Source organism: Cucurbita pepo, chromosome LG17 (genome assembly GCF_002806865.2).
Source record: "Cucurbita pepo subsp. pepo cultivar mu-cu-16 chromosome LG17, ASM280686v2, whole genome shotgun sequence".
Lineage (NCBI taxonomy): Eukaryota > Viridiplantae > Streptophyta > Magnoliopsida > Cucurbitales > Cucurbitaceae > Cucurbita > Cucurbita pepo.
In genome coordinates, this window is record NC_036654.1 from 3,553,611 (window position 1) to 3,574,290 (window position 20,680).

At 33.7% G+C, this 20,680-nt stretch overlaps 3 protein-coding genes and 1 long non-coding RNA gene across 8 annotated transcripts; 2 read left to right on the forward strand and 2 right to left on the reverse strand.

Annotated features, from left to right (window-relative positions):
• The first annotated feature begins 250 nt into the window (after positions 1 to 250).
• Positions 251 to 2,959, forward strand: LOC111779021 (heterogeneous nuclear ribonucleoprotein 1). Its single transcript, XM_023659050.1, has 6 exons — positions 251 to 554; positions 741 to 781; positions 1,464 to 1,627; positions 1,711 to 1,813; positions 1,908 to 2,077; positions 2,169 to 2,959. Exons 1-6 carry the CDS (start codon positions 373 to 375, stop codon positions 2,499 to 2,501), a joined length of 993 nt encoding a protein of 330 aa, XP_023514818.1. The 5' UTR covers positions 251 to 372; the 3' UTR covers positions 2,502 to 2,959.
• Positions 2,960 to 4,879: 1,920 nt separating this feature from the next.
• Positions 4,880 to 6,743, reverse strand: LOC111778112 (40S ribosomal protein S23). Its single transcript, XM_023657767.1, has 4 exons — positions 6,587 to 6,743; positions 5,584 to 5,739; positions 5,369 to 5,495; positions 4,880 to 5,275 (listed from the first exon to the last, which is right to left on the reverse strand). The coding sequence occupies exons 1-4, from the start codon at positions 6,589 to 6,591 to the stop codon at positions 5,135 to 5,137; spliced, it is 429 nt and encodes a 142-aa protein (XP_023513535.1). The 5' UTR covers positions 6,592 to 6,743; the 3' UTR covers positions 4,880 to 5,134.
• A 3,471-nt stretch (positions 6,744 to 10,214) lies between these two features.
• LOC111778988 (protein indeterminate-domain 7-like) lies at positions 10,215 to 12,650 on the forward strand. 3 transcript variants are annotated; one of them, XM_023659010.1, is made up of 5 exons: positions 10,215 to 10,654; positions 10,810 to 11,209; positions 11,595 to 11,980; positions 12,059 to 12,503; positions 12,536 to 12,650. In XM_023659010.1, the coding sequence occupies exons 1-4, from the start codon at positions 10,516 to 10,518 to the stop codon at positions 12,463 to 12,465; spliced, it is 1,332 nt and encodes a 443-aa protein (XP_023514778.1). In that variant the 5' UTR covers positions 10,215 to 10,515; the 3' UTR covers positions 12,466 to 12,503; positions 12,536 to 12,650. The 3 variants fall into 3 exon arrangements, with proteins under 3 accessions (XP_023514778.1, XP_023514777.1, XP_023514779.1); XM_023659009.1 differs by having other exon boundaries at positions 12,059 to 12,650; XM_023659011.1 differs by having other exon boundaries at positions 10,221 to 10,654; positions 10,816 to 11,209; positions 12,059 to 12,650.
• A 3,044-nt stretch (positions 12,651 to 15,694) lies between these two features.
• LOC111778989 lies at positions 15,695 to 19,299 on the reverse strand. 3 transcript variants are annotated; one of them, XR_002812623.1, is made up of 3 exons: positions 19,215 to 19,299; positions 17,936 to 18,047; positions 15,695 to 16,134 (listed from the first exon to the last, which is right to left on the reverse strand). It is a non-coding gene; the product is annotated as an uncharacterized LOC111778989 (long non-coding RNA). The 3 variants fall into 3 exon arrangements; XR_002812625.1 differs by having other exon boundaries at positions 17,936 to 18,044; positions 19,103 to 19,299; XR_002812624.1 differs by having other exon boundaries at positions 19,103 to 19,299.
• Positions 19,300 to 20,680: the final 1,381 nt, after the last annotated feature.

Genomic DNA, 20,680 nt, shown 5'->3' on the forward strand with positions numbered 1-20,680 from the left:
CTTCTAAATATAAAATGAATAATATATATTATTGGCTTTTTTAGCTATTAATTTCAAAATTGGATTTAAAAATTTTAGATTAACCAAAAATAATAGAAAAACCAAATTTTATATTCTTTTAATATTTTATTATAAAAATATATAATGGGCCGGCCCACTAATTAAGTGGGCCGGCCCGAAGACCATGTATATATATATATATATATGTATATATAGGAGGAAGAAAGTAACGAATCTTTTCAGCGCGATTTTCTTAAGCCCTTACCCTGTTAGGGTTTTACACTGGCCGAGTAAAAAACCGAAAGAAATCAGCTTTTTATCTTAATTTACGATTGCATTTTTCACAAATTAGCGAAGAAATTCACGGTTTCAATGGCGGAAGAAAAGAATTTCAATGCCGACCATAACGCTTACCATGGCGGCGACGGTGCCGTCCAAATGTACGATCAGCAGGATCGGTTTGAATTGGGGAGTGAATTGGAAGGAGGCAATGCAGATAGTACAGGAGGTGAAGTAAAGCATTCGACGAGCCATTATGATTCTTCGTCCAGTGGGTTAGTTTTTATGATTTTTTTTTTTTCTTTTTTCGTCGTTGGTTTGAATCTTTGTGATACCGACGTTGTGCATTGAAGAAGAACAGAGCGGGTATCGCTTCTGTAAATATGTTTATTATTTGTGGAGATTGTTCTTTGAAATCTAACTCAGTTGGAGCATAACGTTTGACCTTTTTTATTTGCTAGCAAGCTTTTCGTTGGAGGCGTTTCTTGGGAGACCACTGAAGGTAAATTTAGTAAGCTTTTGATTACTGTGTTGTGGCTGTACCCTACAAAGAGGATTCTTTTTGCTTTTTTGTTCGGTTCTTTATTAGTTTTGTTTTTGAATTGACGTCTTGTGATGGTAGATGGATTATGTTATATATTATCATTCTTGAACCCTGCAAAGCTGGTTTAGTCTCCTCCAATGTCTATTTAGGCATCAATCAACATGTTATCTCTTCTGAGTTTATTGATCATTGTACAAGTCTTTGCAGAATATAATTGGGTTATGATTCTCGTTATTGTTCTTGCTTTTATTAATGTACACCAGTTTCCTGTTTTTAGTTACCACCATATTGCTCTTGTTCTTTCTTTTTTAATTCCACATTGTGCTACTTGCCTCTAAAATCTTGTATGCATGGTGAAATCAAGGTTTCATTCGAAAATTCATACCAATTTTTGTTTCCTCAGATGTGTTTAAATCATTTGATTTATGCTTTTAATAACGCTGTACATTTGGCCTTTTGTTCATAGTTCAATTGGCAAAAGACTCTTTAACGTTAAAGAACCCTCGTTAGGAGGAAAAGAAAATTTGATCTTTTGTTCTCTGCTAATATGTTATTGTTTCGACGTTTTTTCCCAATTCATACTGTCATCGTCCTGTCGTACATTCTTGACAATTTTTTATTATTATTATTTGGTATTCAGAGACCTTTAGTGATTACTTCAGCAAGTATGGAGAAATAGCTGATTCAGTTATAATGATGGACAAACACACTGGAAGGCCACGCGGGTTTGGTTTTGTAACGTTTTGTGATCCTTCAGTTGCTGACATGGTTCTGAATAAAGACCATGTTATAGATGGCAGAACGGTAACATAAATTTCAGTTATTTTTCTAATTCAAACTTCGTAATCTGGATGATGGATAATAGACTATTTTTATGTTACCATCAGGTGGAAGTGAAGAGAACAGTTCCGAGGGCTGATACGAACGATAAATTGGTATCAAGGACAAAGAAAATTTTTGTTGGTGGAATTCCACCTGCTTTGACTGAAGGTATTATGGTAGAAGTCAATATCTATTGTTTCTTTTCATGAGAATTAATATTAAATGAAAGATGCTCTGTTTGGATGTCCCATAAACATTGCAGATGCGTTTAAGGTCTACTTCTCTTCGTTTGGTACTATTACCGAACACCAAATCATGATAGACTATAGAACGAAGCGGTCTAGAGGATTTGGATTTATAACTTTTGAGAACGAAGATGCAGTTGAAAGTATATTCGCTGGAAACGAAAAACATGAGCTTGGAGGCAAGCAGGTAAATGAGAAATGGATTGAAGCATGAAAATCTGTTCTTGAGTGCTTTTTGTCTGTATGAAAAATCTTTTAAGAGATTTGTTATGTAACAGGTGGAAATCAAGAAGGCTATACCAAGAAGAGTTTCTTATGATTCACATAGTAACAATACTGCAGCACCACCTTCTTCAGGATATGGCATGTATAAATGTGAAGGCTTATATGATGATAAAATGGGCAGACCTTTTGGACGGTATGATGTATATGCACCCTTTGGCGGGTACGGTGGGAACTATGCCAATTTCTACGGTGCATACAATTACGGTTTTGGTTATGGTGGCCCGATGTATATAAACGGTATCGGTAGATATGGGATGACTGGTTACGGTGTCCCCACTTGCTATGGTTGTACAATGGCTGAAAGATACCATCCATATTGGTATTGAGCAATCTTTTCCTAGATGGTTTCTACTATGAAGAAAGTGATGATTGATTTTGACCAGGAGCACAAATATCCATCCATCTTAGTAGCTGTGCAGTTCGAGATTTTTTCGGTGTAATATAATCGACGATGATCTTCTCTATTTTTTTTTTTTTTTTTTCCTTTTTGGAGACGTGACGATGGAATGATGGACATACTTCCTCTAGGATATCATATGTTTTTGAATCTTCACAACCGTAGTTGTGATATTCTCAAATAAGGAAAACATATGATGTAGAGATAATATTAGTTTACTATCTAATTTTTCTTAACCTCTGGGGTCAACCCACCTGAACTCACTAAGACCGACGATGGTTCGGTTTTGGTTCGAGTAAGGTTGGTTTTCAGGTTGACATATAGGCTTGCCGACCTCTCGACCTCCTGAGGTGATTGACATAGGTTTCTTTTTTTTTTTTTTTTTTTTTTTTTTTTTTTTTTTTTTTTTTTTTTTTTTTTTTTTTNGTTTGCTTTTGGTTCAATTGATTTGAGCTTCGTTGAAGCTCCAAGCATTGAGGTTTTGTGATGGTTACAATCTCTCTTCCATTGTTGAAAATATAAAGACGAACCCTTTGCTTTTGAAGCTCTCGACAAGTTTCATAACTTTTAATAAGTGTGTAATAACGTCACATTATTCTAACCTCTCGAATAAGTTTTTCGTAGCTTCTTTGGTTACTACATATAAACATGACATATTTATTGGTTTGGCACTTTAGCTTTTGCGTCTGTTACTATGATTGTCGATCCTGTCTTTAACAACATAATTTTATCTTTTCGAAGTTAGACTACGATTGTTGTTTCCGTCTTTAACAACATAATTTTATTCTTTTGAAGTTTTTAAATTTTTTCAATTAGATGCTTTAAATTTTCTGAATGGGTGATTGCATTAGTTGCAAATTGTCGTTGGAATTGCCTTGTGAATGCAATTGTTCTCATCAACCCACATGTGAGACTACTAAACATCATCGCCTAACTTCCATTTTGGATGTTTGATATCATCCAAGTTCATCTTTAACACATGCATTACGGTCTACTACTCACACAGACATTAACACAGGTTAACATCTTACTTCCAATGACGACTTGCCTTTTTTCGTCGGGGCCAAGCTAGACCCCGTGGTGAGGTCCCGAATGGAGGCCATTAGAGGGTTTTGGGAATTTCACCCATTACTAACCATTTGACTCCATTGCCAAGCAGAAGGATTGATGCTTAGTCAAATTGGTGAAAATTTGAAATTAGATAAAAATTAAATGCAGGAAGATAGGATTAATCTAATTTAGGGTTTATTAATTTATAGATTAATTAATCAAAATTGTCTAGGGTTATAATAGTTATATTAATATTGTATGTCAAAATATTAAATAATAATACTAAATTTGAGTATAGTTTAGTTAGTTAAGGCACATAATTTCAATTAAGAGGCGGGAGAACTTTGAACGAGATGAATGTCTCTATAGATAGATTCATGGTGGATGAAGAATGAACAAATAGGGCGAATGGGTAGCTATGATAAATCATACTAAAAGCTAATCATGTGGAAGTCAATTGAGGACGATTAAAAACTCACAAGAAATAGTTGATAATGTGTTGGCCATTCGAAAAGACGATTAAAAACTCACAAGAAATAGTTGATAATGTGTTGGCCATTCGAAAAAACTCACCACTATAAAATCATCGTAAAGTCGGTCACGCTTTAAGTGCCTCAAAAGTTACTTCTCCTGACCATAACTCCTTTGTAGAAAATATTTAAAGGATGGTGGGAAGTTACTCGATCATGGTCATAAATTGAGCGTTCATGTTTTCATGTGCTGATTTCTTTCGCCATTGATAAGTTACATGATGGAATACCTCAATTTAATACAAGGTTCCAAATCTTTCTAAATTATTAACCTTAAGCTTAATCTTGAGGTATTAATTTCTAACTTAGATCCTTGATTAAGATTACCTCATCACCAATAAGATTACAAATTCAAGATTACCTCATCACCAATAAGATTACAAATTCAGTTCTCACAGATGCATTTACAAATAAAGCTTGGGACCATAGACAAGTGCAATATAGACAAATAAAGCTTGCGACCATAGACAAGTGCAATATAGACGGACATGGGACCATAGACAAGTGCAATATAGACGGACATGGGACCATAGACAAGTGCAATATAGACGGACATCAAAAGTACAGTGACAGTTATAATCCAATCCAGGATGTCCTAAAGCATGCCATCAACATTCATGATATATCAGTGTATTAGCCGTTGATTCATTTATCCTTCAAAGAATGAAAGAAGAATAGAGTATAGAACATAATTGAACATGGAAGAGAAAAGGGTAAACATTCACACTTGAATCAAGCAGAATCATTTAGAGACAAAACTTCCTAACATTATCTGTTCTGACTGCAAAAAAAATAGTAATGCTTGTATTGAGTCTCAACTATATTAGCATTGAAGCACAAAAGTTCCCATCAGGCGACCCATGTAATCTCTTAACTTAACTAGTTATGATAAAGAGGAAGAGCGACAATTGTTTCATTACTTGCCTCTCGCCAGATTTGAACAAAATAGAGACAAAATCAATCTTGGAAAACCAAGAAAAGCTCAAGACCTCGGCTTCTCCTTCTTTTCCTTGAAGAGAGCCAGCAAAGATACACCCGACACTTTCACCACCTTGAATCTGACTCCAGGAATATCACCCACAGCATGTCCTTTTCTACCGAATCCAGCAATGAGAACCTCGTCCTGTTCGTGACAATACATATTATTGCATAAATAGACCAAATAATAAACAGAGGATAATAGTACCAAAATCCCAGGCTTCTATCAAGTACTTACGTTCTCTTCAATATAGTTCAAACAACCGTCGTTGGGGACGAAGGCAGCAATCTTCTTCCCGTTTTTAATAAGCTGAACTCTTGCACACTTCCTAATAGCAGAGTTAGGCTGCTTAGCCTCAATACCACTGCACATTGCGCCAGAACATTTCTTGTTAAAATATGTATTTAGCTACATAGCCTTGAAAGCACAGCGCAAGTAAAAAAACCTCTTACATCTTTTCTAGAACAATGCCTTTTGCATGGGAAGATCCGGCAAATGGCTTCTTCCATTCATTCCCAAGATGGGATTTCTTGTAGGATTTGTCAGCCCACCTTTGCCTTCTACGGTGGGACTTCAACTTGCGCCCCGCTCCCATACCACGTGTCTTCCTGTAAGATACTGCCACTGCTTTAAAGGGGTAATACAATAGCTGATATGCATCAAACATAGAAGAACGGAGTTATTGTTTCCTAATACCCTGAAAGCCTCATCAAGTTCCACACTACAATTAAGGCTACTAAGTAATAAAACGATTAGAAGTTCGAGAATTATTGACATCTAAAACAAACATATCGCAATTAGATCTGTGACATCCAAACAATCCTAGATTCACATCAATCGTATTTCTGTCTTTCACCAAGTCATAATAAGGATACTCATACCATCAAGAACGCTTGTATTAAGCAACGCCAACTTTTCCAGTGTGGTAGAGAAACAATGTTTTGGAGTTGAACAACAGGAAAAATCCAACTATTGAGGTAAAACTTCGTTAAATCAAAATAGAATCATAGCCACCAACTTATTCACATCAATGTTAGGTGCATTATCATATCCTAAGACCTTAGATAGCTACAATGACTGTCCTTCCCCCAATCTAGAAACGGATAATAACAAAACAATGCGGAACTTTAGAGTGAGAAACGAAATAAATCGACGATTATCGAACACAAAAATTAACAAGATCGCGTTACTTGATAAAACCTACGACAATAACAAAAATTTACTTCGACTTAAGACACAGCAACCATGCAGCACAACTCATCAAAAAATTCATCATCCACGAAAACTAACCATTTCTGTATGCATAGCAACGTTTAATTTTCGACTTTTAAGATGTATATGGTCCAGTAAAACCATGAAAATCTCGACTAAACTAACTACATCCGCGCCCAAAACATTCATCGTCTCAATAAACAATTACGAGCAACAAACTATAGAAACGGAAAGAGAACTCACCCCATGGTGCGTGTGAGAAAATGATCTCCAAATGCGAGATTGAGGTAGCAGAGTTCCGGAAGCGATAGAGACGAAGATGACTTCGATGTCGCCGCCGCACCGTATATCAATGAAGCCCTAGACTGTTTGGCCTTCTTTTATACTGTAGGGTTCCTTGCCACAAATTTGCCACGTCGGCATGCCCTAATTTAAAGAGTTCTTTCTTTATATAAAATAATAATAATAATTTATATATATATCTACACACTTATTTACTGTAATTATTTACCACGTAGTCTTAAGAAAATGAAAATAAATATTTATTTAGATATTAAAAATTCATATATATTTTTGAATTAAGTGGTTTAAATGAATAAATATTTTAAAGGTGTTCAAAAAATAAAATCGAAAAATCCTTATTTAAATTGAATTGGAAAATTTTATTGATTTTATTAATTTATAAAACTATATTTTATATAAATATATTAAATTTATTTAAATCTAATTTAAAAATTATTTTATTATTATTCATTCTCAAACAAAAAAAATTAATAATTGAATTTTAATCCACAATATTTGTTTATTGTATAGACTAGTAAAGGCCCATTATATGAATGATATGGGCCAAAGCCCATCAGCACCAAAAGCCCAATTTGTGTTTGGATCCAAATTGGAGAACCCAAAATGAAATAAAATAGTTTCAACACGACACGTGCCGTTTTAGACCCATCAATATTTCAAGTCGATTGGGTCGGCGACTCGAGTAGCCCGAATAAAGTTCACAAGTCAATCCACCCCTTTATTTTTGAGTTGAGTTTGGTTGAATCGGGCAGTCAGATTTGTTCTTGTTTTTTTAATTATCTAAAAAAATATACTTATCAACCGTCCTTATTTATTAATAACCATAATCTCATAAAAATCTGAATATCAAATATTCAAAAGTCACAACACTTCTTAAGATCGAGTTACACACGTTAAATATTATTAATTCATTATAATAATTTTAAAAGTACGGTAAAGTGGTGTTGGATTGTAACTCTAAATTTAAGCTGATTGAATTAATCTGATAAAAAAATGTCAACCTGTGAACGGACTCAAATTTTTTGTTTGAAAAAAATTGAACCCAACTCAAACTTGATTTGTTTAGCGAATTTTTTAAAAATAGTCTTACTATTATATTTATTAAATTATAAGAAAGAAATTCTAATTTTTATTAATTTAGAAACTAAATTTGAACTTTTACTGAAAAAAATGGAAATAAAATTTGAATTAATTTTTTTTTTTTTTTTTTTTTTTTAATTTAAAAATTATGATAATTTGATGATTTATAGGGTCAAATATCTTTTCAAACTGATTTGATCACGAAATAATTTTGGGCATATAATTTATATAAATTAAACCAAAAAAGAAATAAAGCCGTACGAGAAGCTGATTGGGTAAAATAGGGGGCCCACGTCAGCAGGTGTCGAAAGGAATTATGCCGCCCCCTTCCCTCTCGGGTCAGGCACCGTGAAGGGGTCTGCTTCTCACAGTCCACTAACAAAATGACACGTGAGACTGCCAGGTCAAGTACGGTTTCCGACAGGTCACTCTCACGAGCATGGATGTAGAACACCGTGTAAATTAAACAAAATATCTCTGACAAATTAAAAAAATGATGTTTTTTTCTTTTTTCTTTTTTTTTTAAATTTTATGTATAGTAAAAATAATAATAGAATAAATAAATAAAGTAGCATGCTCCTGAAAACCATCATTGGCCGTTGACTCACTAAGTTTGTCATTACCCCAGACATTTTCCACCGTTTGATTAGCCCCTGTCCCCACCCTCTTGTCCCCCCCTCTCTCTCTCTCTCTTCCATTTTTCAATTATAATAAAATTTTAAAATTTATATTTTAATTAATTATATTATTCTTAAAATGTAAATAAAATAAAATAATAATAAAATAAAAAGATTTATATTGAACAATCATTCAGTGTGGGGCCCTGGAGTTCTCTTATGGCTTCTCGTGAAGCCTCTCTCAGTGCTTGTGATTCAGATTTTTATCATTACCCTCTCTCTTCCGGTCACCTCCCATCCAAATCAGGGCGAGCTTTTTTATTCTCACCCCTCCTAACACCTTCACCCAATAACCTCCAATCAAATCACCACAACTTCAATATAAAATATTACTGTAAAATCTACCGTTTTAAACTAAATTTTCACGTAAATTACTTAATTTCTTTTCATATAATCATAAATTTGTATTCACAAACGTCAATTTTAAAATATATGGTCGGAAATAAACGTTCAAAAAGTAAATAAAAATTATATATATATATATATATATATTCTGATAAGTGGTCATAAAATTTGGCGAACTTTTTAGTGTAAGAGTCAACTAATGGCAACACTTTTTATCGAACTTTGAAAGATCGTAAAACTCAAGTCTTAGTCTTTCGTTATTAACCACTAATAATACTTATATCTGTTTTTAATTTTCGATGTTTTTTTTTTTTATTGTTTTTATAAGATTCACGCCAAAAATTGGGAAGCTAACTTTTGAATTTACCAAACTCTAGTTAAGGGTGCCGCTAGAAACGGAAAATATCATAGATTTACCAAACTCTCTTTCCATCGCTACCGTTCATTTAAATAGTTAAAATGGAAATAAATTGAACGAATTCTTAACACTTCCGAGCTACTAAAGTAGCTTTTATATATATATATATGCATGCGTGTGTATATATGTATATATGTATATATGTATGAAGAGAAGACGAGAGAAAGGCGATAGTGATTAAACATAGGCAGAAAAAAATTGTTTTTATCATGTTCAAATAAATAAAATATCTATTTTGAGGATAGTTTGGGTATTATATTTAAATAATTTAAAATTATTTTCATGTATTTAATCCTTTAAAATCAATTTTAAAGTAATAATCATTTGATAGTTGAAAATTTATAAAATTAGATTTATGTCCCACTAAAAAAACATATTTAATTCTTAATAAAAATTTTAAAAATAAAAAATAATTTATTTAAAATATCAATTTTGACTTCAATTTTTAAAAGCTCGCACCAAAACCAAATCAAACAATTTTGTAAACGAAAGTAAGGACAATTAGAAGTGTTCGTATGATCCAAGAATCCGATCATCCGAGACTATTCAACCAAATCATAAAGATTCTGTTGGTTATAAAAAAAATTTAATTGGGTTGAAAATAAGGTTATAATTCAACCGAACTTTACCCTACTTTTACCATTATAATGAAATAAAAAGTATTTAACCTCGGTAATATATAGAAATCATGCTCGTAATTTATGAATATTTAATATTTAAATTTTATGAAATTTTAGTCGATAAAATAAAATTAAATAATATTTAGAAAAGAATAAACCCTCCCATTTAAAAACAGGGAGTTAATCTGAATTGTAAACTCTAAAATATTTCCAAACCTAACGTCAATATATTTACTTTAAACTTTCAATTTCCGTAGAAAAGTGATTATATTTTTAATCTTTTGAGGTATATTTACGTCGACAATATTAATATTAAAAATTATTAATAAATAAATACACGTATATTTTTAAAAAATAAAAAATAAAAAACAAAACAAAGGAAAAGAACAAAGAGACAGCCCATAAGTTAGATNGTTTAGTGATTCCAGTACACATGGTTTCTTCAAATCTCATCCATCTCTCTCTCTCTTCTTTTTCTCTCTCTAGAATTTTCAAGAACACAGTGTTTTAAATTTCTGGGTTCATAGATTAAATTCGAGTGGCTATTACATAGTTCAAAGATTTTTAATATATTTATTCGATTTAGATCTTCGAAAACTCGTTCTTGTTCTTGTTTCTTGTTCTTGTTCTTAGGTTTTTGTCTGTCTGTGTTGGATCTGTTATTGTCTCATGTGGAAACCTTAGGATTTTCAAAAACAAAAAAACCATTGTTATTTGTTCATAAACATTATGATGAAAGGTAGTTTTTTGTCTCAACAACATCAACAACAACTACTCATGGATCAAACTTTGTCCAATTTGACTAACCCGACCCAATTTTTCTCTCCTCCTCCCCCGAAGCGGAAGCGGAATCTCGCGGGAAATCCCGGTAACGTTTCGTCTACTCTAATACCATATTAAATTCTTATAATTCGACTCGTTTGAGTTCTGGGTCATGGTAAATTTTCATATTCTAATTCATCTAAGTTTTTCGGATTATCGAGTTAGTTATTTAGAATTGAATTTTGGTGAATTTGGATTTAGACCCAGATGCGGAAGTGATAGCGTTATCGCCGAAAACGCTCATGGCGACGAATCGATTCGTGTGCGAGATTTGCAACAAAGGGTTTCAAAGAGATCAGAATCTTCAGCTACATAGAAGAGGGCATAATCTTCCATGGAAGCTGAAGCAGAGATCAAACAAGGAGGTGATAAAGAAGAAGGTGTATGTTTGTCCTGAGCCAAGCTGTGTTCACCATGATCCATCAAGAGCTCTTGGTGACCTCACAGGAATAAAGAAGCATTTTTGCAGAAAACATGGTGAAAAGAAGTGGAAATGTGATAAATGTTCTAAGAAATATGCTGTTCAATCCGATTGGAAAGCTCACTCCAAAATTTGTGGCACTAAGGAATATAAATGTGATTGTGGAACGCTTTTCTCGAGGTAATCATAACCTGTTTTAGTTAATGAATTACTAATTAGTCTCTGCGAATGCAATGACGGGACCTATCCTTTCAGTCTATTTTCCTACGGTATTGTCCTAATGGGTAACTTGAATGTGTACCATATACTCTACACACAACCCATACGTGCGAGTATGGACTCACCAGTCAGTTCACACACCATACTCCGGGAGCTCTTTAGGCCAGACACCCATTAAACTAGTAACTGTCACGGAAGCATAAGGTTAAATATAATGATCATTCTCATGCGATTATGCCATAATTGTGTTGGGAGGGAGTCTCAGGGGTTTATAAATAAGGAATACATCTTCGTTGATATGAGGGCGTCTGTGATTCCTAACAAATTTGTATTACTTTTCATGCAGGAGAGATAGTTTTATTACACATAGAGCTTTCTGTGATGCATTAGCGGATGAAAGTGCAAGATCAGCCATGACATTGAGCCCTCTAATTTCAAATTATAATAATTCACAAGAATTATTATTTAAACGAGGCTTCGGCGGCGGTGATAATAGCAACAATGACGACAACAATCTAAAAACGGAAATCCCGTCGTGGCTGCAGTCGGACGAAATCTTTGTCGGGAGTACCCACCAAACCCTAAACCCTAACCCTAATGGTTTAGTTCCTCCTTGTGTTTCGTCTCCTCATATATCAGCGACTGCGTTGCTTCAGAAAGCAGCTCAAATGGGTGCGACCATGAGTAGTGGCTCGATGGGAAGGACCCACGAGATGGTTCACGTGTCTACAGGTGAATGATTTGAATAATTGTTATAATAATAATTATTATTATTATTGAATTTTAATAATATGGTATTTTAATTTATAGGTAATTATGGGGATATGGGTATAAGGTCACGTGAAGGAGGAATGGGCGTCAGTTGTAGTAGTAGTAGTTGTTGTACTGATTATGGGAATAAAGCTGCGGCGGTTTCTGCGGCGGTTTCTGCCACTGCTACGCCTTCTGGGCCGACCACTTTTCTTCATGACATGATAAATTCCCTTGCTTCTGCTTCTCATCCTTTCCATCAAGATTCCTCCGCCTTTAACGCCGCCGCATTCGCCGCCATGCACCACCACACCGCCGCCGGAAGAAGCGACGGTTTAACCAGAGATTTCTTGGGGCTCCGCCCACTTTCCCATGGAGATATTCTAAGCATTACCGGTTTTGGAAACTGTATTGTTCCCAATTCTGCCACTCTTCAGAGCCAAACCCAGAAGCCTTGGCAGGGTTAGATTCGTAAATTCACAACTTTTTTTTTTTTTTTTTTTTTTTTTTTTTTTTTTTTTTTTTTTTTTTTTTTTNTTTTTTTTAATTTTCATGTAAGAAACTTAATGGAATGTTCGTAAGCTTTTAAGTAATTACCAACTCGTTTTTGTTTAAGAACAATATTTAATTATATTGAAATATAATTATAAACCGTGCGAGAGTTATGGTTTAATTTGTTCGTTATAAGATTGGTGATGGAACGATCGGGAAGCGGACGAGCTATAAGTTTGGTTTTTTTGGAGGTATAATATTTGTTCTCGAACCTAGTTTCAGTATAAAAGCAAACCCTCCAGATTTATGACCTACTCTTCCGATCTTACAACGAACAGATCTCTCGATACACATAAAATCGTTGTAGCTGCATATCAGCTACACTCAATATGCGAGATTTTGTAGTATTTGGTAGTGCAGCTATGCTGAGTCAACTCTCATGCTACTAGCTCATAGGTATGCCGAGTAGGCTCCTCTGTAGCTTGCTTATGTGTCTATATATATATATTTCTCGGTACAATATCATAACTTTGACTCCTTAACCGACTAGACATAACAAAATTAAAAAAATATATTTAAAAGGTTTACGTCATCTAAATTTCATAATTTACAATTTTTAATCTTATTTTCAACTTTTAATTAATATCGAACAGATTTCTTAATTTCGTAATATACGGAAACGTTTTACCTGTAAGTAGTTATTTTTTCGCTCGTAAGTTCACTTTTGTATAGCTTAGGTTCGAGAATAGGGAATAACCCAACATGTTTCGAATAATCTTGATCGGTAAAAATATTTGAACGATCATTCATGTACTACGAACGCTCCTCGAGGATTATATTGCAAAAATGGTATATAATTATTGAAAAAAATATTAAGAAAAGAATTTGTAAGCAATGAAAAGAGGGATAGAAATGACATTTCACTAACCTATGACTATAAATAATACCAAATATGAGCATTCATGGAAAATGCGTAAATAAAGGATATTTAACATTTTTGTAATTTCTTCATAAGGTGGAATTAAATTTCTATTTAATTATTATTTATTTTAATTGATGTTTTTTTTTTTTTTTTTTTTTTTTTTTTTTTTTTTTTTNAAAAATATTTGAGAAAAAACAGGGATTATGGTATTTAAATATTAATGAATTTACATTAGTATTTAAATAATGTTTTCTCAAGCAAAGTCAATGAATGTTTAGACATCGATGCTATAAGCACGTATGCAACCATTCAGTATATAGCATCGAGACGTTGATTTTTCATATGTGCTCGTTTCTTTATTTGGTGTTACATCAAGATGCTGAGACTATCATTTATGAATATATTTTATTGTTTTTAGGTAGCCGAAGAGACCAAATCTTTTTTTTTAAAACATAATTCATTTGGAGTATTAAGAGAAAATCAGTTGAATAAAATCATTTAGTATCAACATCAAAGAGATTTTCGATCTCGTATCGAGGATGAATAGCGACGCTCAACGGTTGAGTTTAGTGTTCATGAGAGAGAAACATAATTTTTGGTAATGAAGAATAAGAGTTCATAAGAAATGCTTTAGGAGAAATTAAATAAAGATGTAAAACTTAATTCTAATTTTAACTTATAGTTTTGATATTGTAATTGAAAAGGAGAGGTAGACAACAATTTAAACTATATAGTTTGATCGATTAGGAAATCTATTATCTATATATACAAGAAGTTATACAAGAAATTTGAATCTTTGCTTTTGTGAAGGATATACATATACGTAAATTGAGTTGAAAAAATCTTGTAGACCAATCCAAAATTTCAAGTTCGTTAGGTTGGTGACCCAAGAGTTTACAATCCAGCCCAACTCACTATTTTAAGTTGGTTTGTTCTTTTTTTTTTAAAAATTATTATAAAAATATCTATTTATCCACCATGATAAATTAATAATTAAAATATCATAAAATTCAAATATCAACATTCACAAGACACAAATAGATCAATATCTATAACAAAATAGATCAATATCTATAACAAAATAGATCAATATCTATAACAAAATAGATCAATATCTATAACAAAATAGATCAATATCTATAACAAAATAGATCAATATCTATAACAAAATAGATCAATATCTATAACAAAATAGATCAATATCTATAACAAAATAGATCAATATCTATAACAAAATAGATCAATATCTATAACAAAATAGATCAATATCTATAACAAAATAGATCAATATCTATAACAAAATAGATCAATATCTATAACAAAATAGATCAATATCTATAACAAAATAGATCAATATCTATAACAAAACGACTTCATAATAACTTAAAAGTAGGGTAGAGTTAGATTGGACTGTAACATATTTTTAGGTAGTCAAAACCCCACACAAAATGTTAACCCATAAAACGAGTAGAATTTTTCATTTTTTCGAAATTTCGACACGACACAATCCAACTAGTTGTATAGTCTGGATCGGTCAGATTACATGAACAAGCAATCATAAACTAAAAAATACCATTCAAATTCAAATACCTTCTTTTATCATCTCTTCACATGTGAGTCTCCATCTCTAAAACAATGCCCTTCTCTCTCTGCCCTTTCTCTCTCTACCCAAAAAGTAATTTCCCACGTTTGAGGGTAAGAATGATGATTATATGGTAGGGACAATGGTGGGATAATGGGCTGGGCTGGGCTGGACTGTCCTGACTTGACCTGACCTGGCCTGGCCCAACATTTGCACAGTTCCCAAACCCAAATGTCTTGTCCTTCCCTGTCTTGTCTTTTCTTTTTCCTTTTCTGTCTCCCAGGTTTCCTCAACTTTTTCTTCCTAAACAAACCTATATATATATATATCATATATATATATATATATACCAAAAGCTGCATTGGTTTGTAGTGTTCTTTGTGTTTTCTTAATGGTACAAACACAATCCTCAAAAAAAAGAGAGGGATAGTTGACTTCAATCATTCTTCCTCCCTTTATATTAATCATTTGGCCTTTTCTCTTTGATTCTTCAAATTAATCATTGATCCAAACCTAGAAATCCATTCATTCCTTCACTTTTCTCAGCAACCAAACAACAGCTTAAAACAAACAACAGCCATTCTCTCAGATAAAGGAAAATGGATCACATGTCTTGGTTTTGTATACCTCCTCCTTTCCTGGACCACAGACTCACTTTACGACATTATCGAAATTATCAATGAAATGCAGAAACAAAGTCTGTTCAAAATTGTTTCATGTTATTAAACGTCGAAGAACAATACGACATTGTGACATAAAATAGCTCACAGGTTAATTTGAGCATCATGACTTAAGGCTGGTTGGGTTGGGGGTCATTATAAAGAGGAAAAAGAAAAGAAGGAAGAGAAAACGTACCAAAACATTATTGGGATTTGTTTGTTTGAGTGAACAGAGATTTGAGAAAGTGGAGAAGGTTTCATTGTGGAGAGTGTTGTTTAGAATCATCCTTCTGCTCCTGTTTTGATCCTCCTGCCAAAGCTGCAGTTGCTGCTGCTGTCATGGCAGCTGTGGCTGCACCTATCTTTGCACCACCTGCAGCTTTCATCGCACCAGCAATTTTAGCAAACGCTGCAATTCCTCCAACAAGTACAGCTCGCAACGCAACAGTTGGTTTTACTGCCATGTTTTTCTTTTAGGTATCTGCAGTTTGCACAGTTGAGAAAATCTTAGGGATGGTAATGCTGAATTAAACAGTGTGGTGACGTCAAAAGTTTTGAGTCTAAAGGTACAAGTTTATATAAATATTCTGCAACATTAACAATTATTGTTTGTACAAGTCTCTCTCTCATATTAAATGTGAGATTTCATTGGAGAGAGTAACGAAACATTTCTATAAGGTGTGTAAATCTTTTCCCAGCAAACACATTTTAAAAACCTTGAGGGGAAGCCCGGAAGGGAAAGTCCAAAGAGGACAATATTTGCTAGCGGTGGATTTGAGTTGTTACACAAAAATACAACTCTATCCCAATAAATAACTAAAACTCAATGCAAGTACCCTGCAATATTTTACCATAAAAGAGGCATTGATGTCCAGATATTTTAAAAGGCTTTTGAGGTTCGCCTTGAGGCAAGACTTAAGCACTATCTCGTTGAAAGGTTCTATATATCTACCCTTTCTCAAGGCTTTTAGCCACGAGAATTACGCCTCTAGAAAAATACATACACCGAGGCTTAAAGTCTCTATGCTTCATATGAGGATTAAAATTTAATACAAGTACTCAGCAGTGTTTTACCATAAAAGAGGTTTTGATGTCCCACCAATGTTTTAAAAGGATTTTGAGGTTCGCCTTGAGGCAAGGCGAACTTTTAGCCTTAAGATTTACGCCTCTGTGAAAATACACTGAGACTTTAAGTCTCAGTGTATTAGTTTGCCTCCATTCTTAAAAAATATAAGGGTTTGAGCTGTAACCATTTGAACTATTACAACTGCTAACACCTGAGCTTTACAAACATTGAAGACAAAAAAATTTTGGAATTAGGTGATCCTACCCCTTGCATTGTGCTTATTACCCATCTCTCTTCTACAAGCTTGTAGGATTATTTCCCCACCCAAAGCCAATATTGGGAGACAACAAGAGTTTTAAGTTATTAAATTTTGGTTGAGTTACAAGTTTGGTTATTGAACTACGAGAGAGTTATGACTAATAGATCTTAAAAATGTTAAAAATGTGAAAAGTGTCTAAAATGTATCTAAACTTTTAATGTCGTACGTCACAAGTTATTAAATTTTAAAAAGTATTCAGTAGGTTCGTTTGGCCCGTTATGTATCACTGTCTACTAGGGAGAAGTTTCCACACCTTTATAAGGAATGCTTCGTTCCCCTCTCCAACCGTGGGATCTCACATTACTTTTACTTATAGGACACCTTTTAAAATTAAGGATCCCATTTGATACAAATTTGAAAGCTTATGAACACATTAGACACAATCTCAGAAGTTCAACATTAAGGTTCCCACATACCATCTCACGCCCTTGTCACCAAGGCACCCTCACCCTTTGGCCATACTAGTTTACTTGAGTGAAGCCCTCATATATGTGAATACTAGTTGCCATTGCCAATCACACATTTCACGTCCTTCAATTTTGAACTAATTACACTCCTGAATATGTCAGTATGAAAAGATTACAAGACTGTTTTTCGTTCTCTAAAAACGTGTTGAGAATGTTGTTCATTCTCTATAATGTTCAAAAGACATGACACTATGAGACACTCAATATCAGCATGCTTCCATTTCTGCTTACACCACGGTTTGTTATTTCACTATCAAATTATTGATTAACCCTTTTCATGGACTAAAATGCAAGTTAACAAGATTAAAGTAGTCCTCAGTTTCTTCATTCTCAACAACTATCCACGTCGAGCCCAATAAATATTTGTTAAAAGAACACTGAAAGAAGAATCTAAATTTCATAGTCCAAGAAAAAGTGGAGAAAAAAGTACCAAATACTTAGCTTGCAGCAGCTGATCTCCCAAAAATATGAATTCAGAAGATTTTTGCACGCACTGGTTCTCTTTATCCGTCCTCCCTTGAGTAATCTTAAAAGCCAGCCTTCTACATATAAATTTAACATACAAATAGTGAGAAAATGAAATCAACAATTGACAGAAGGAAAATCATCTCTAAATATCACAGAAAGAATTGAAAGAGTGGAATACTTTATCTTGTTCATCCAAGCCATTAGGTGTAAATTTAGCAGAATTCAAAGGGAGAAAGAACAGAGAAGAATTCGAAAACGAGTTCCATCATTCGTTTCAATGTGGAAGCCGTAATAAATTTCACAGAAATCAAAGGAAACAATGTTGGATGAAAGTCCCACATCGGCTAATTTAGGGAATGATCATGGGTTTATAATAAAAAAATATTATCTCCATTGGTGTGAGGCCTTTTGGGGAAGCCCAAAGCAAAGCCACGAGAGCTTATGCTCAAAGTGGACAATATCATACCATTGTGGAAAGTCATGTTCATCTAACATGTCAATAGAATCCTCAAATGTCGAACAAAGGACTCCAAAAGAAAAAGTAGTCGAGCCTCCCGCCTTGAAGGCATAGTAAAAAATGATTAAGACTCCAAAAGAAAAAGGAGTCGAGCCTTGATTAAGGGGAGACGTACTTTGTTCGAGGGGAGGGGTTGGATGATGAAAATCCCACTAGTCCCACATCGGTTAATTTACGAAATGATNATGGAGAGTCGTGTTCATCTAACAAACAGAACGAAGAAGCGCTCTCTCATCAAATCCACAGGGGGAGTGAAAAAACATGAACAATCACTAGCTTTATCAATAGCCATCAGTTTAAGGTTCAATGGTGATTGAACATACCCCTGTTCAAACACTTGTAATGTAATTTTCTCTTCAATCAATACAAATTTCTAAACCCTAAAATTGAGGGAAGCGATACAGTCTAGCTAGAACATTAAATTTATCATAACCCAATTAAGTTCTTTGAGTTCTGCCAAAATTGAACACAGAGGCAATGCTTAAGTAAGAATTTCCATTCCCTGTCTCCACTACCTCATCCATATATTCACATTCAGCAGAACAATCATGAAAATGGACAAGAAACTCAGTTTAAAACAAATTAGATCTGAAACTGGGGTAAGATACATACCAATGAAGCGTTAATCCGCTGAGCTCAGATGGTTGAGACTCAAATCAGAACGCGAGCATGAAGAATGAGAAAAGGAAAATAAAATACAGAGAAGAGCCGGGGAATCGATAACCTGAGAGCCTGAGAGAGATTATGGGGAACGGCGATTAACTCCGAGAAGGAAGGCGCCCAAAAATGGTAGCTGTGTTCACCCAATTCAAAACTTTTACCAAAATTAATAATATCTCGTCTTTATAAATGATATAAATAAGATTTTTTAAAAATAATTAAAAAACAATAAAACAACGGGTCGACCGGTTGAGTTGAGTTATGAACTCTTTTCAACTTGCTCGAATCACCCTTCTAACTTACAACTAACCCAAAATTCTCGTGCATCCACTGCACACATAGTTAAATTACTTCTCATTTCCAAGAGTGTATCTTATTGGTATAGATATTAACTTTTAATTTTCTAAGTCTTTCTTAGTCACCCTGTCATCATAATCACTCTCATTTGAATATGGTCTCAGTTCATTCATGTACCCTTATTTACTTGGATGTAACATGCCACACTGCTTCCACCTTGGTTCGTCCCTGAACCACATTTTACTAGGAGAGATATTGCTCTGACATCATTCGTAACTCTCCATACCCGAGATTTACATTAGGATTTGGCACCTGTATGCCACGACTTTCTTTTGCATCCCTACGACATGGTCATGTTTTGTCCTCACTCACATGCATTTTAAGAAAAATTTTCAGAATGTCAACCAACATATAATTACTCCAAACAATACACACTTAATTTTAGAGTTCTTATAATTTGGCCACAAAAAATGAAGGCCCCAACTCGTTAGTATATATGGTAATTTCAATTTTTTTAAAATCCTTTCTTATTCATTATCATTATCGCTCTCATTTAAATTTAGCCTCGATTAATTCATGTACCACTCATTGATATCAATCTTTAAGAAAATAGTAGTTTTTAAATTTTATTTTTAACCTAATTTTTTTTAGTATAAGTTTAAATTACAAATTTAATCCCGAAAACTATTTAGTTTCTAAGAAAATTTCAAATTTAATTTTTCAACTATCAATTTTTTTTTTTTTAATTCAAGTTGAATTAGCTTGAAATTTATATATATATATACATACATATATATATATATATATATATATATATATATATAAAATTAAAAAAAAAAATGGACCCGTAATTTTGACCACAAAAAGACAGCCCTCAACTCAAAACATACCCTTCAAAATTCCTCGTTCTGACCAAATTCAGTTGAGATCTGTCGTTTTCACATCCACCCATTTTCCCTCACTAAAATAATAATAAATAATAATAATAATAATAATTAAAAAAGGAATAATAAATAATAAAAAAGAAAGTAATTCCCTTAATTTCCCCCAAATTTCAAATCCTCCAATTTCCCTCGGCCCATCCCATCCCACCCCCGCCGCAGCCGCAGCCGTTATCTCAATACCTTCCATCTTCAACGACAACAATCTCTTTAACCCTCAAATGACCTCCATCCACCACCACCACCCTCCTCCCCACCACCACCCTCCTCCCCACCACCACCACCACCTCTC

Excerpts from the sequence above, each read along its gene's own strand:
- LOC111778988 (XM_023659009.1), top strand. The coding sequence starts at position 10,516 with ATGATGAAAGGTAGTTTTTTGTCTCAACAACATCAACAACAACTACTC. Across the intron at positions 10,655-10,809 it reads GAATCTCGCGGGAAATCCCG|ACCCAGATGCGGAAGTGATA; the intron begins GTAACGTTTCGT and ends ATTTGGATTTAG. Across the intron at positions 11,981-12,058 it reads GATGGTTCACGTGTCTACAG|GTAATTATGGGGATATGGGT; the intron begins GTGAATGATTTG and ends TTTAATTTATAG.
- LOC111779021 (XM_023659050.1), top strand. The coding sequence starts at position 373 with ATGGCGGAAGAAAAGAATTTCAATGCCGACCATAACGCTTACCATGGC. Across the intron at positions 555-740 it reads TATGATTCTTCGTCCAGTGG|CAAGCTTTTCGTTGGAGGCG; the intron begins GTTAGTTTTTAT and ends TTTATTTGCTAG. Across the intron at positions 2,078-2,168 it reads ATGAGCTTGGAGGCAAGCAG|GTGGAAATCAAGAAGGCTAT; the intron begins GTAAATGAGAAA and ends GTTATGTAACAG.
- LOC111778112 (XM_023657767.1), bottom strand. Across the intron at positions 5,496-5,583 it reads GGCATTGTTCTAGAAAAGAT|TGGTATTGAGGCTAAGCAGC; the intron begins GTAAGAGGTTTT and ends CGCAATGTGCAG. Across the intron at positions 5,276-5,368 it reads TGAACTATATTGAAGAGAAC|GACGAGGTTCTCATTGCTGG; the intron begins GTAAGTACTTGA and ends TGTCACGAACAG.